Here is a 16,640-nt window from a genome sequence, read left to right on the forward strand (position 1 = left end):
GGCAGCATCCCCCCCTTCTTTGTTGTGTTTTTTTTCTTTTTAAGGCTGAACTTGTGACATATGGAAGTTTCCAGGCTAGGAGTCGAACTGGAGCTGCAGCTTCTGGCTTACACCACAGCCACAGCAGCACAGGATCCGAGTCGCATCTGTGACCTGTGCTACAGCTTGCGGCAGTGCTGGATCCTTAACCCACTGAGCGAGGCCAGGGATCCTGCACCCTCTAGAGACAGCGCCAGGTGCTTAACCCACTGAGCCACAATGGAAATTCTTCCTTCCCTCTTTTTGATGACAGCATTTTTATTTTCCTTTGAGGAACTTTCCCCCATTCCATATAGACTGGTGGTGCCATCAAATAAGCTGCCTTGCCCTAGCCTGTCAAGAGATGAATCCATGACCCAAACTGGACCTATCACATTCTTCCAGGAAGTTGAATTTTTTTTTTTTTTTTTGGCTACACCTGAGGCATATGGAAGTTCTGGGGCCGGGGATGGGACCTGCACCACAGCAGCAACACAAGCCACTGCAGTGAAAATGCTGGGGATACCTAATCCACTGCGCCATACGAATACTCCCGGGAAGTTGAATTTTAAGTTATAAAAACAGTTGTAACTGATCATTCTGATGGTGGTCTTTCTAAGAGACTGTCTTCTTGGGATAGACTATGATAGAAAATAATAAGAGAAAAAGAATGTATTTATGTGTATGTCTGGGTCTCTTTGCTGTACAGCAGAAATTGGCACATTATAAATCAACTATACCTCAATAAAAAAAAAAAAGATTTTCTTCCAGATTTCTGTGGCTCATAGTCAACGTTTAGCTGATAAGCTCCCTATTTGAGTATTTACTTGTATATTATCTTGGATCATGATTTAGAGGCTTGGGATGTACACATTTTGCTTAGCCAGCTTTATTTGTTGTATTATTCTATGTAATTCAGTACAATGCAAGTACTAGGTAATGAATGCAAGACCAGTCTTAGAAACTCCATTTATACCAAGTGCAATTTGAAAGCCAACCTATATCCTCTCTGAAGCAAAGTGGTAAATACATTTTTAATTGCTATAATTGAAGACTTTTCTTGGGTATAACAGTTACCTTAAAGAGGGCTTACAACTTGTATACCTAAGAATAGCCTGAAAACAATGTTCATACTTCCCCAATTTAAGGAAAGAGAAACTAAAATTCTATTTCAGACATTAGTCTCCTAAAAAACACAAAGGTTTGAGACGGACAACAACAAAACAAAAAACAATATACCTTTGTCTTGGCCTCGTGACTTTCCTTGGAAACAAGGTGAGCTGCCTCTCTGCTATCAGTTAACAATGGAGAAAAGTTCAACTGTATTTAACTAAAGCATAAATAAAGTAGATGAGTTTTCTCACTTCTAGAAAATGGCAAGTTATGGTTTCTCAGAATCCTTAATATCAGGAACTTAAGTGAATGCTTATAAGACTCAAAGAAGAAACAAAATGGTTAAGACGTAATAAATCCAAACAAGCTTGGGTATATTAAGGATTGAAAACACAGAATAATAGTGCGCTTTCTTCCAAATCACTTGCATGTGCTTACAAATGCACAAAAGAGCTCACCCATGGTAAACAGCAGGATATACACATTTTTTTCTTTTGGTTGTCTTTTCAAAAGTGAAAGATTTACAGAAGACTTTGAAGAGTGTGATCCTCTGGTTTCTACTTTAACATGATACACAGTTCAGCCATGAGAAAGGACGGAAAATACCCGTTTGGAGCTTTTTTGAGTCAAGTATAATGGTTTCTGGAATTTGCCTTGGACCCACACTCGGTGCATTTTCACTTTTTTCTTCCTATTAACTTGCAAGCGACGATCAACCAAATTTTGCTTCTCATCTAACCCAGCCTTGCAGAACATATCGTGGACTTCCCCTGTCGAATAGAAACAGCAATCAAATGTATGATATGTGATGAGGGAGGGTTCGGTCAGGAACAATGGGACATTAATAGAACGGAATGGAAATTCATGGAATGACGGACCACCTAAATTTCATTTTTACACCAAGAAACACTCTCTAGTTCAAACTGATAAAGGAAACCTGTGACACCAAATGGGTTTCTTCTACTTCACACAAATGCACCAAGAATAAACAGTTGAACGCAGCAGTTGTAAATAGATATATAACACTACTAGTTGCAGCTTTCAATGTTTTGTGTTTGTGTTGGTTTGCAGAGATCCCAAATGACACACTATAAGGGTACTCACATACGTTTGGGGAAAGTGCCTGAATGTATGATTCATTTTAAATGCTTTTTAAAAATGAGGAATTGACTAGAGATAAGTCATTTTCTATGGACTCTGAAAATCAAATTCCTTCTTTTGGTAGTGGTACATCATACGAATATTTTCCTATCTGGGTTAATGGTACCTCCAAAATGGAAACTTCATTTGGTTATGAGGAGGAACAAGTGATTCTTTAAAGCAGTTTCAACTGGAAAAAGATGAAAGGGCAAAAAAAGGCCATTTTCAAGCTTACTTACAACAGGTATTAATCACCAAAGTATAAAGGCATTTAATATTTAATCAACTATTAAAGCCTCATTTTTAGAGCTTTTGAATTTGTCCCTACAAATAATACCCAAGGAGAGGTGGGTTTGCTTGTTTGTTTTTTAAATAAAAAACCCCAGCTAATTATTTCCTTTTATAGATAAGCATACCTTTTGTAAAGAAATATGCTCTGGTACCATCTCCTCGAACATAAAAATTTTCAGATAAACAGTGTCCTAAAAAAAAAAATTGTGACAAGAGAAACTTAATGTTTCTTAAAAAAAAGAAACTACCACCACCACCAATAAAACTGACATGAAATGTAAACAATGGCATTCTTTAAAACACATGAAAATAATTTCAAACTGTATACCATTACCCCTTTTAAAACGAAGCTGAGTCTTATCATATCTTCCATAGTCCCGAAATAACAGCATCCCCCCAGGTTTCAGTAACTTGGACAGCTGCTTCACAACACCTTGCATCCTTTGAAAACAAAGCAAAAGACTGTTTGTGGAAGTCTTGTTTTATATGCCACATTTAACCTTCTCAATGATAAAAGAAGCAAAGCTTGATGACAACAAAGAAATCTAAGCCACAGACATAAGGGCAACAAAACCAAAAATATTTTGTATAGAAAGAAAAAAGGATACCCGCTTGCTAAATAATCAGGTTAAAAAAGCCTAGAATATCAAGAAATCACCCAAATAACCAGAGTGGTAACTTCACAGAGCTTGAGGTGTGATGTCAAAGCTAAATTGCAAAACCATATAGACATTCCTGATATTTATAGCAAATTAAGGTGGTTCCAAGGCAGAAAAAACTGAAGTCATTTCACTTCTCTTGCAAGATAAAAAAACATGCCAGAGCCGTCCCAAGTTGTACATATCTAATCAGGGGTCATCTTTCCAAAACTAGCTACTACCTCCCAACTTCTTTCTTTAGTTAAAAGATACCATCACTCACCAAACACCCCAGAGAAATCTTTAAGCCCTTTCCCTCTTTTATTTTTCTCTTCTTCCTCTATCCTCTCCACAATCATTTGGTCATCAAATTGCATGTCTTTCTTTTTTCTTTTTTTTTTTAAATGGCGTATATTTGATGTTGTCTCCCTTTTGTTTTCCAATGCTACTCCCTTAGTACAAACTCCAACCTCTTCCAGCTGGAAACAGAATTACTTTGCAACAAACTTTCTTCTCCCTGCCAATCCCTCCTGCATATTATTGATGAATTATTTGCATAAAACGATGGTTTTGTCAAATCATGCCTTCGCTCAAATTTTCATGATTTATCCATAGGGTAAAATCTTAGTTTCCTAGCTGAGCCCCTACAACTGGCCTCAATCTTTCCAACATCTTTCCCACTACTTCCTAATCTGAAGCATCTCTAGCAAACTGTTACATGCTAGGCTTTAGCAGTCCATGGCTTTGCTCACGTGGTTTCCCCTCAAAGAATTCTCCTTACTCCCTGCCTATTTAAATTCTATTCACATTCCAAGTCCCAGCACAATACTGGGAAGCCTTTAGTTTCTTTCTTTTACTATTTATTCTACACGTCTGTCTCCCAATCAAATATGACCACTTGTAACTGCTCTTGATTTAATGTTTTTGGTTAAGCATTCAAGGCTTTATGTGTGATAAAAAGAGATAGCAAAGATTTCGGATCTCCTATCAAGACAAGTGACTGGCATTGGTTGCCTACAGAGCTCTTTTGAGAAGGACTCTTAAGACTCACAGGGAATGACAATCTACAAAATCAGTTATCAATGTCTGCCCTGGGCAGAGAATGGTAAATGGCAGCCTGTGTACTAATCCTCGTCGTCTCTGCCTTATCCAAGCAACTTAAAGCTTCTGAGGGTTCCCTATTTTTAAAATGAGGGGTTTGGATCTGTTAATCTGTAAAGTCCTTCCAATTAAAACATTGTTCAGTGGAATCATGGGTGAAAGTATGTCAGGCTATGAAGGAAGTAGGTGGTGAGAAAAAAGAAGAGAGAAACATGACAGAAAAAGGTGGCATGATTAGAAGAAAATCTTTAAAAAAAAATGGAACATGAGTACATGAGAGAGAAAAAGAAAAGCATTTTTCCTTGTTTATTTTATTACAGGTTATTTTCACACTGTGTTTACATGCTTAGGACTCGGCAATTAAAGAAAACCATATCTAAACCTTAAAATGTTCACTTTCAGGATAAATGTTTTATGTACAGAGAAAAATCGCTTTGCAATTATCTGCAAAACAAGCATGAAACAAAAATACAGAAAAACAAAGAACCAAATACTTCAGCATGTAGCCTGCTTCTGCAAATCCTTTCCTCCCAACTGTCCTTTAACATCTGTGTGTGGGTAAAGGCAAGAGATGGGAGCTGCTTCTCTTACCATCTATTCTGTCTTGGTTCATTTTGTAGTTCCAGAGACATTTTCTGAGAAATGCAGGTGCGAGTGGGTTGGGGGTGAGATGGACAAGATAAAAATGGAGGAAATCTCCTTTTTTAAAAAAAATATGACTTGGGCCAACTCTGCTATCCTCACCTACCTCTGGATGGAGGGAGAGAAGAAGGAAAAGAAGCGATTTTAAAAATGAGTACTGACTATCTACTTTATGCTCGGCTCATTAGAAAATACATTATACTTTTATTTCTGTAACAAGAAAGACAGTTATCTCTTCTTTTGTAGCCTTCTATGGTTTACTCCTATTTAAGCTGGGAACCTCATATTCAAAATCTAGCTAATCACTTGTCATTCATTTTTGCATGGATTTTCCAAGGTAGCAAGAAGACACTTTGCTAGAATTTTCCTAGGTCTGAATCTACTACCATGGTGCCGGATGACCCTAAAGATACTGCCTTACTTTTTACTTTACTCTTACCCATTTTCTACTTATTCATCTTATTTTTAGATCATTTCTAGGTAGGTAAGAAAGTAGCTACTTAACACGATACATCTGAACTTATTTTATAATAAATAAATAGAATGAATATACGTACTATGAAAACAATCTTCCCAAGGCATCTGCTTCCCCTTCTCTTTAATGTTCAATTTAAATCATGAAAAAAGACATCATCTAAACTAATGTCAAATAATCTTTTTGAGGTCTTATTTTGAATTTAAACATTTCCTGTTATGGGTGTCAGATAGAAAATCTTGTTCACTACCCTCCTACTCTATCCTTTTAACTATGAAACAAAATACAGAGATGACATCTTTCACCAAGTACCTGAATAATGCCAATAGTATAAACAGATTAACAGAAAGAAATAGGTTATAGAAACTGGGAGGGAAAAGTAACTTCATGGAACTTGATATATCACACCAGGTGCAATTATCTATTTCATTCATTATCTGGAAGTCTAATTTGTTTTTCCACCAGTAATTCCACTTGCTCATCTCTGAATGAGAAGTGAAAGGACTATGAAGGGTCCTCGTGACCTTGTAATAGCAAAGAAAGATGCACACAATAACTCGATTTCTTTGGGTAAGAGTCACATTCACCAAACAAAAAGCAGTCGGGTGCCAAGTCTGTGCTGACTACCAGAAGATCATGAAAATCCAATTTTAAGAAAACTTATGAAGGCACAACCTCTGACACTTGCCACATATGTGTCTTAAAACATATGAGGTAGTGAAATTTTAAGAAAAGTGATCATTTTAATTGCTGGTACTAGCTCCTTGGGCTCCTCTTTGAAGAAAAGCTGTATTTATTATTTCAAAACAGGGAACAAAAAGATTTAAGCCATAAATATTTAAATGATGGCACTAGGCCACCCTTAGAGGATAAAGGTCCCAGGTTAATCTGGTAAATCTTGATAACCCCCTAATTCCCCAGTGGGCTTCTTTAAAACAAATTATTTTAAAGCCTGTCCCAGACCTGTGTGAAGCCAAACAGATTCACAGCCCACCTCTTCAAGAACATTCAGCAAGATGTTAAATCAAAGATGTTTGTTTCTGATCACCAAGTACAATTTTCCTCTTGGGAGTCTATTAGGCTGTTCTGAATTTGTAATTTCCTTGAAGCACTGTCACTTTTAATAGGTATGTGCTTTGCCAGAAGATGCTCACTTCATTCTGACAGTGACAGAAAGCTCACTAATGAAGTAGTCTGACCAGTTTCTAAAAGTCTGACGAAAGGAAAAACCGCACTTAAAAGGCTGCATAGTATACATAATGTAGTTCACTAAATAATAAATTCCAGAATTGTCATTTTTGCTTTGATAGTTCTGAAAACCACTCCTGATAAAGGGGCTGTACACGTGTGCTCTGCCCTTTCGTCGTAGTCATTTACCTGTCAGGATGAATAGAAGAGAGCACAAAGACAAGGAGAATGACATCCAGGATCCCGTCTGGGAAAGGGTAGGCTAAGCCATCGTCACAAACGTCATGAACAAAAGCACAGCACTGGGCTGCTCTGTAAGATGGGTGTGACTGTCACGATAAAGGAATGAAGAGAGACAAAAAAGGTGTCAGCAGACTACGAATATTTTTCTTAAATTAAAAAGGTCCATTTTTTTTTTAACCTCTTCAAAGCGCCTTTCTTCTACAAATTTGATTTTCCAATCATGTATTCTGTTAGCTTATTTCAAGATGTCATAAAAAATTAAATCTAGCACTGGGACTTGATAACAAATATACTTTGCAATCCCTCTTTAATTTAAAAAGCAGGGTAGGGCAGTCATTTCTGAGTCAACAGGCAGTGTTAATGGGAAGCCCACCCTGTTTTACTTCTGAGACATTGAGATGGTCCCGGGCTCTGTGTTTCATGCCTCCTTTGGCTTAAAATATAAATATCCTATGGCACATAATCAACATACGTAGTGGTGATGTTTGCACAAATAGAGAGAATAACTGGATTCTATACTTGAAAATGGTAAATGTTATGGTATGTGAACTATATCTCAATAAAGACGCTATTTTTAAAAATGGCATTAGAGCACACACACAATTTCCCTATTAAAACAACACCAGAAGGATATATACAAAGTACTAACACTGATTCACCTGAGGACTCCAGGAAGCATAATCATAGGTGGATTTTAATTTCCCCTTTGGGTTTTTCAGAATTTTAGAAAATGTCTACAATGAAAAACTATTAACTCCATTATCAGAAATTATGTTCCGTGTGTTTACTATACATTTTTGTTAGGAGAATTCCCTTTCCTTTTCCATTTCCTGAGTTATTCTTTTTGCTATGATAATGCTTATTAGCATTTGGGAATTGGTTACATAAAGCCAAGTTCCCACCACTATTTTCCTATTTTCCTGATAGTCTAAGACATTTTAGATTTGTAATATACGTCTTTTCAGACTTCCCCCCCCCCAATTTTTAATTTAATGAGTGCTTACTATGTGCTATGTGTGTAAAGCTCTAGGAACATAAATTGGAATATTACCTTCTAGGAGGTGCTGGCCTCTTTCTTTCTTTCTTTCTTTTTTAAAGACTCCACGGAAGCATATGAAGTTTCCCAGGCTAGGGGCTGGGTCAGAGCTGCAGCTGCCAGTCTACGCCTCAGCCACAGCAGCCTCAGCCACAGCAACTCAGGGTCAGAGCATCAACTGCAACCTATACCACAGCTCATGGCAAAGTTGGATCCCCAAGCCACTGAGTGAGGCCATCCTTATGGATGCTAGTCAGATTTATTTCCACTGAGTCATGACAGAGCTCCAGCTGTTGGCCTTTCTATGTGTACCACTCCCTTGAACTCTATGTTAAATCTAAGACAACGACTATTGTTTTAGGATAATATCTTAGCCGTCAGCTGATGATATGATTCACAGAAATAGTAACAGCTCAGTTAAAAATGGTCACAGATATAACATTAAAAAATCCACCTCAACAGCAAATAAATTAGATTTTTAAAAATATAGGTCTCTTTAAAGAAAATATAAGGCATACCTTTACTAGTTCCACAGCTCCAGAAGCAAAATCACAACAATAAAGAAAGGACTCTGGAGTATTCCTATGAGAATGGAAGAAATATTTAAACATAAGAGTCCAGATATGCTACAGCTAAAGAAGAAAGAAAACTATAGGTCTGAACTTGTTAAAAAGTGTTTCTTCAATAGAATTGTGAATGACTCTTGGCTTATCATTTCCTCTTTTTAGATACTGTATAGTGACGTGTGGGTGTCTGCATGTTATTTCTGAACCAGCATTGTCTCAAACACTTACCAATTACAGGGTAACTTTCAAATTCCTGTCCTGGTTTTAAGGCCCTCCATTACTTGGGCCTACCTGTCCTCTATCCCATCATGCTCTCACGTGGGAAACTTCCAAAGCCATCCATTGGCATCGCTCAATTTTCCTCCTACCGCCCACAGGCTCTCTTTCTTCTCTGCCTCTAGCCAGCATGGCCTGTAACCCCTCTTAGCTTAGCTAAGTTCTTCCCTTTTCAAACTCCTGTGCCCTCTTTCTGTGTGTGCAACTCATTTGCCCCGGGCCTCTCATGGAAGCTCGATGTACTAATGATGATGATGATAAATATAAACACACACATATACATTTTTAGAAGTTTTATTTATGTGCTATTAAATGTTAATAAAATAATAAAACACCAGTATGTTAACTTTTTGTTATCTTTTCAAGTTATTTTCAAACTTTTATTGAGCCTCATATATGTACCAAGCATGAGAATACAAACTAATAAATGAAACTAAGGAAATAGTAAGAGTACAGGATTTGGGAACCACTTAAATCTGTGTTTAAATCCTGCACTTGCCACTTTTTGGGGGGCCACTCCCATGGCATGCAGAAGTTCTGGGCTGGAGACTGAATCCATGCCATGACAGTGACAAAGCTGGATCCTTAACCTACTGAGCCACCAGGGAACTCACTGCCACTTATAAACACTGCATTAGACTTAGCTTCTCTGAGACTCATATATTCTAAATAAAGTAAACAAATTCAGGGTTTTTTTTGGGGGGGGAGTGGTACTATTTATCCGTATGAAAATCTTGACTAATTTTAATTGACCTCCACTGAACTCAGACAAGTTCTATTTAGCCTTTATCTGAAATCCAGGAACAATGGCTGAGCCATGGTTACTAATGGGCAGACATATACAGTTGTCCCCTGAACAACATAGGCTTGAACTTTGCAGGCCCACTTACATGCAGATATTTTTCAATAGTAAACGCTACATGGCCCTTGGTTGCAGCTACAGAGGAACCACAAATAAAGGGTCGACAATAAATTATTCATGGATTAACCTCCACTCATTACTCAAGGGTCAACTGTGTTCTGAATTTTGTGGGTGAGTAGCCTTCTTGATCATATCTTGTATGCTATTATCAAAGAATCCTTGCATCATCTTGCTTAGCAGTGTATATGAATCACAGAAAGAGATCAGTGTGTCCTTAAAACAGTAATTAAAAGTACGGTCCTGGCTCTTATGGGTTTTACAGCCTAGCTGGGGACATATAAATGTCTACAGAAGTATGGATAGGGCAAGCATCCTGAGGTGAAAGTCTTAAGAATTTTGACGGAGGGGGATGGCACTGCTAGCTAAGCGGGGAAAAGGGGAAAGGGTTTTTTAGAGGTGGGAGTCACATGCCAGGGATGGGAAGCATTGTGGATCCCAAGAGCCCAGAATGTTGTAGGAGAAAAAGATGGGCTTTGAAGCACATGATTAGAACTTCTAATTTGATTCAGGAGGCATTTCAGTGACGAGACTTCTAAATAAATATGGAATACAAGCACAAGCATGCATGTAGCAGAATCGCACCCCGACTCACATTACACTCCTAAACACTACTCATTGATGAATACTACATTCGTGTATAACTCATTTATTCCATGGCTCTAGGGATTTGCATTATGATCTGTGCAAATAAATTAACATTTGAGGAATAGGATTTGGCCATGAAAAGTTAACCAGTAATGAATCAAAGTTAAAACTTGTGCTGCTTGTCTTTTCTCAACCACCCCATATAAAAATAGTGCTTTATTGCAGCATATGTCCTTATTGTTTCCTATGAAATTCACACATTTGTGACTCACAATTTGTTGGGTGGTCACACATGTTTGAAATGTCCTCAATATGCATGTAGTATTATGTGGTATGATGGCTGAAGGCAAGGGCTCTGAAATCAGACTGCTTAAGGTTGAATCCTGACCCTACTACTTAGTTGGGTGACCATGGAATAGTTACCTAATTTCTCTGTAATTGGTTTCTTCATCTTTATTTTTTTTTTAATTTTTAATTTTAATTTAATTTAATTTTATTTTTGCTTTTTAGGGGCCATTAACTGCGGCATATGGAAGTTCCCAGGCTAGGGGTCAAATTGGAGCTGCAGCTGCTGGCTGACACCACAGCTACAGCAACACCAGATCTGAGCCGCATCTGTGACCTACACCACAGCCCATGGCAATGCTGGATCCTTAACCCACTGAGTGAGGCCAGAGATCCAACCCTCTACTTCATGAATACTAGCTGGGTTTGTAACTTGCTGAGCCACAATGGGAACTCCCGGTTTCTTCATATTTAAAACAGAGATAAATATGGCATCTAAGGCGGTTGTGAGGATTGAATGGACTCATAAGGTAAAGTTTCCAGAAAGGTGCCTGACTCAGAGTAAGCACCTGATAAATGTTAGTCATTCTTATTATCGTCGTCATCACTATTAATGTCATCATCATTGAATGATCTGCCTTTGCCTTCCAGGAGAGCAGATCATCCAATGAACTTAAAAACTGAAGAACTTAACATGGGTCTGTAAAAACTTCCATAGAGCTCAAAATACCTTTTTGGGACACTGGCACATGTAGCTCATTATGAAAGGTATGCAGTCTACCTTCAGGCAGTGGTTACTGAACACCCACAAAATATAGAATAGTCTAGTAGCTAAAGGAAAGCATGTGCCATCTGCCATGTGTCCTACCCAGACAGCAGCATGACCTCTGAGGCGGAATTGCCATTGCATCAGCAACCCAAGTTGAAGTCTTGTGACCACCCAATGACTTTCCAGAGATCTTCTGTAAAATCAGCTGACTGCCTTGGCCCTTTTCCCAGCAAACAGGTGTAAATATCACTGCCACCACCACACCACCAAGCACTATCTTGGCAGGGGGCTTAAGAATTAAATGATCCTTGGAGAATGATAAAACCAATCAATTTCAGAGGTCTAATTACGGTAAAATATTCTGAAAATGTAACACATTACTCCTATACGCTCTAAAAGTAATAAAACATAATTTCTTTGGTAGGGAAAAAAAGTCTAATACTCCCTTTGGAAGGCTAATCACTGGTTTCTTTTTAAAAGTGAATTAATTATCTCAGGTTTTTGAGCTACACGACTTCTAAAATATGGATATGAGGCAAAAAAGACACAGCCACAAAAAAAAGTCAGGGGGTGAGGAAGGAGGAGCTTGAATTATTAGTTGGAGAGAGAAGTAGGAAGCAAAAAATACAAATGACAAGTGGGAAATCAGAGATACTAATCAGTCAGTATATACTGAGCTCTATCTAACTATATTGTACTGTTAGGCTACCTGGAAAATCAGATTAGAGTAAAATACACTCTCTTCCTCAAGGAATATATAAACAGTGGTTGGAGAGAAAAGACATAAAAGAAATGACATGCTAAATATAGCCTGAGTTGAGTCATAAAGTAAACACATAATCAACTGTCAATGTAGTAGATTTGTGTGTATTACAAGTTCAGAGGTCACTGGGGTGAAGGGATGTGGCTATGTGGTGTAAAAGAACAGGAAATTTGGCCCAGAAATTGGAAAAGGAAAAACAAAGAAAATAAATCCTGAAAGAGAAAGGCCATTCAGAACTGCAGACTGGCCAGCATCACTTCTGGCTAACCACTTTAACTGGTAATTTGATGATATTAGGGAATTCTTTTTTTTTTTTTTTGTCTTTTTGCCATTTCTTGGGCCTCTCCCATGGCACATGGAGGTTCCCAGGCTAGGCGTCGAATCGGAGCTGTAGCCGCCAGCCTATGCCAGAGCCACAGCAACGCGGGATCCGAGCTGTGCAACCTACACCACAGCTCCCAGCAACGCCGGATCCTTAACCCACTGAGCAAGGCCAGGAACCTGCAACCTCATGGTTCCTGGTCGTATTCGTTAACCACTGAGCCATGATGGGAACTCCTAGGGAATTATTAATATTTATATTATATTAGGTTTATAAGAGTAATGAAGAATATCCTAATTTTTGGAGATTCATCATAAGTATTTAAAAATGAAGTATCATGTTGGCTTTAATGTTAATAACTGCTGCATCAAGGTGGTGGGTATATGAGAATCCATTGAATGCTTTTACATTTTCACAATGTACATTTTTTTCTGAATGCTTTTACATTTTCACAATGTACATTTTTTTAATAAGGAAATCTTTTTTTTTTGGCCAGGCCTGTGTCATATGGAAGTTCTTGGGCCAGGGATGGAAACCACACCACAGCAGCAACCCAAACTGCTGCAGTGACAATGCTAGATACTTAACCTGCTGCATCACAAGAGAACTCCATCCCATCATGGCTCAGTGGTTAACGAATCCAACTAGGAACCATGAGGTTGTGGGTTCGATCCCTGGCCTTGCTCAGTGGGTTAAGGATCCGGTGTTGCCTTGAGCTGTGGTTGGGCTGCAGATGCAGCTCAGATCCTGCGTTACTGTGGCTGTGGTGTAGGCTGGCAGCTACAGCTCTGATTTGACCCCTAGCCTGGGAACCTCCATGTGCTGCGGGAGTGGCCCTAGAAATGGCAAAAAGACAAAAACAAAACAAAACAAAACAAAAAAAAAGAGGACTCCAAAAAGGCATTCTTAAATTTAAAAATATGCGTAGTGAAAAGACTGAAAGAAACAATAATAAAAATTCTGTCAAGAGCTATGCTATGATGTGGGAAGAATGGGTTAGGCCCTCCTGCCCCCGATCTTTCACCTAATGGACATGTTCTATGATGTGCTTATGTTTATTTTGTCATGGAAAAATAATGGGAAAGCTACTGTGTAAACTTAAAAAAAAAAGAATAGGTCCTGACAGACCAGCCATAGGTCAAATGTGCTGAAGTTTATTGAGGTGTGTCTTCCTTGTTACCTAGTAAAATGCATAGGTGAGGTGGTGAACAGGAAGGGCAGGTCAGGAGAACATCTCTGTTCCTATCAGCCACTTCTGCATTTTTGAATCTTAGGATTAAGTGCTATAATTCCAAACAATTTCAAGTCTACAGTCATTTGACGCAGGAAGTTTTTATACCAGGTGTGACTCCAAAAGTCATGTCAAATAAAATGAGTATAAAGTGAGTATAATGCTTACCCCAAATAAAGCGTAAACTCTAAACTCAATTCTCTATGTGTAAGACGATACCTAAGTATCCTGGAGGAGCAAATAAATCTCTGAAGTTCAGCAATTCCCAGCTTAGCAGAAGGATCAAATCTCTTGGTCTTTTCTTATTCCCTTATCCACACAAACATAAGCTGAAAAAATGACTTTAACTCATGGTGGACAAGCCATGCCTGTAAAACATTATTTTCAGAGTAATTCCCAGTTCACATGAAATTAGACCCTAAGACTTCTATTGAAATTTACTTTAGTCATTGTTTACATGGGAATAAGAGCACTACAGGCATATACAGGACAACATTTTCCCAGAATTTCTCCACATCCCATATATATATGTAAAATCTTGTAGGAAAAAACTCTAGTAAAACTCACTGCAGAGTGTTCAGAATTGGAAAAACACTATTCCCAGCACCACAGCCAACCTAAAATCAAAAAATAAACAAATATGAAAAAAAGTTAAATTTTCTTCACCCATGTCAGATTTTTAATTAAAAAAACCCTAAAAGATATTTACTGGCTCTCTGGGTATAGTTTTCAAAATTCAAAAGCAATGGAATAAATCACAAGAATAATACGTACTGAGAAATTATTTGACTATGGAAATATTTAAAATTTTTATACATCCAAACCCCAAAATAAACCAAATTAAAAGGTGACCAACACACTGAAAAAAAATCTGCATTAAATATGATTCAAAGAGCTCATTTAAAAAAAAAACTGATAAAGGAAATAAACAGAAGACAAAAGAAATGTAAATGGCTTCTAAACATATGAAGAACTATGTGACCTATTCAACAATCAGAGAAATGCAAATTGAAACAAGGTATAATTCTTGTCTAACAAAGCAGAAAGCACTAAAATAAGACTATTCCAATCAATGAGGGTATGATGAAAAAGACCTACATTTGCTATGAATGGGTATCAGTACAATTTCTTACAAAGCAGTTTGGCAATATATTTTAACAGCATTAAAAGTTTTAATAAATTATGAACTAGTAAATTGAACCCAAATAATAAAGGAAAATGCAGAAAAGTCTATACTCAAAGACATTTGCTGTAGAAAACCTGAAAACAATTCGAATGCCCAGTCAAGTAAAAACAGATAAGAAGAATTACAGTACTCCACACAGTAAAGTATTTTGCAGCCATGAAAATGTTTATAGAGAATTTTTAAAGATAGAAAGAAAATTGCTTATAATATTAAAAAGAAACAAAGCAAAACCCCAAAATGCAGGTACAGCACAGCTCAACTATGTAAAACAGTATAAATAAAAGGAGAAAAAGTCAGTTACATATTAACAATAGTTAAATCCTTGTTTATAGGATCGTAGACAATTTTATTATTTCTCTTCCCTACTCTTTTAACAAATTCTCTGTGATCAATATACACTACCTTTATGATCAGAAGGAAAAGCTTTTTTTTTTTTTTTTTTGTCTCTTTGCCATTTCTTGGGCTGCTCTCGCAGCGTGTGGAGGTTCCCAGGCTAGGGGTCGAATCGGAGTTGTAGCCACCGGCCTACGCCACAGCCACAGCAACGCGGGATACGAGCTGTGCCTGCAACCTACACCACAGCTCACGGCAATGCCAGATCCTTAACCCACTGAACAAGGCCAGGGATCGAACCTGCAACCTCATGGTTCCTAGTCGGATTCGTTAACCACTGCGCCACGACGGGAACTCCAGCTTTGTTTTTTTAAAAAAGAAAATCCAGGTCTACATAGCAAATCATATACCTCACTTATTTCTATCTCACCTAAGAAGTAAGAGTTAGAAATTAAAGGCAAAACTTTATTGGTATTTAAAACTGCCTTTAAGTTAGAAATTAAAAGACAAGTTAGAAAAAAATTTACAACTACAAATCAAAACCTAAGATATAAATCCCCTAAATAATTTTTATGTACAAAAGTACATGAACACTTAGTTAGACTTGATCATTTTCCCCCTAAAAAAAATGGATTGTTAATGAAGTAATATGGAATGTTACATTAAAAAAATTTTGCCCCTGTGGTACAGTACCTCTAGGATTCTGAAAGTGGCATTGCTACCAGGAAACAATTCAGTCTTCGAAGGTCCTTTTCTGTCTTCTTTAGAATCGAGGTTGGAAAAATCAGATCCTGCTTTGCTTTGACCATCAGATAAGCCAGAAATTTTTTTATAATTTTTTTCTTCAGGCACAGTAGTGCAGTACATTCTTGAGAAACAATTTGGAGCATTCATTTTTACATGATCCTGTGGTAATTCTTTCGTCTTCTCTTCAGTATTTTGATTGATTGGAAGAATTTCAGGAAATTCCCTCAATAGCCAATTACGATCTTTGAAAAACTTATTCTTATGAATCTTGTAAAATGTGTCCCAATATTTACTAGCTTCATTTTCATACTTAACTAAAATAAAGGGAAAAAAAGATTTATTTTACTATAAATTATATTTACTGCTAGTAACTGTATTTTTTTTCTGGCTGCGCCCACAGCATACGTAAGCTTTTGGGCCAGGGATCAAACCTGTGTCACAGCAATAACCAGAGCCACTGCAGTGACAACAATGGATCTTGAACCCACTTCCTAATGGATACAAGCTGGGTTCATTACTGCTAAGCCACAAAGGAACTCCTACTAGTTACTATTTTAATAACTAAATACATTTAATAATTAAATATATTACATATACTGTTTATCATATAAAACAATTATATTTACTACTATTCATAATTTTTATCTTATTTAACCTCCTAAAGATTAAAACTACAGAGTATTAAAAAAAAACTAGAGTACTAATCCTTTTTTTTTTCTTTTTTTTGTCTTTTTGCCTTTTCTTGAGCAGCTCCTGCAGCACATGGAGGT

The 16,640-nt window shown here is 37.4% G+C and overlaps 1 protein-coding gene across 12 annotated transcripts in view; it reads right to left on the reverse strand.

Annotated features, from left to right (window-relative positions):
* The window catches only part of METTL8 (methyltransferase like 8), an 87,264-nt gene continuing 71,521 nt past the window's right edge, over nucleotides 898–16,640 (reverse strand). For 11 of the 12 annotated variants that reach the window (XM_005671965.3, XM_005671963.3, XM_021076464.1 and 8 more), the window contains 7 exons: nucleotides 15,817–16,184; nucleotides 14,172–14,221; nucleotides 8,404–8,467; nucleotides 6,796–6,935; nucleotides 2,897–3,003; nucleotides 2,688–2,753; nucleotides 1,474–1,901 (listed from right to left, as the gene is read on the reverse strand). In XM_005671965.3, the coding sequence (XP_005672022.1) occupies nucleotides 1,711–1,901; nucleotides 2,688–2,753; nucleotides 2,897–3,003; nucleotides 6,796–6,935; nucleotides 8,404–8,467; nucleotides 14,172–14,221; nucleotides 15,817–16,184 (986 nt within the window). In that variant the 3' untranslated portion in view covers nucleotides 1,474–1,710. Of the gene's footprint in view, nucleotides 1,902–2,687; nucleotides 2,754–2,896; nucleotides 3,004–6,795; nucleotides 6,936–8,403; nucleotides 8,468–14,171; nucleotides 14,222–15,816; nucleotides 16,185–16,640 lie in introns of all 12 variants that reach the window. The other variant, XM_001925591.5, reaches the window with a different exon arrangement.

Source organism: Sus scrofa, chromosome 15, assembly GCF_000003025.6.
Source record: "Sus scrofa isolate TJ Tabasco breed Duroc chromosome 15, Sscrofa11.1, whole genome shotgun sequence".
Classification (NCBI taxonomy): domain Eukaryota; kingdom Metazoa; phylum Chordata; class Mammalia; order Artiodactyla; family Suidae; genus Sus; species Sus scrofa.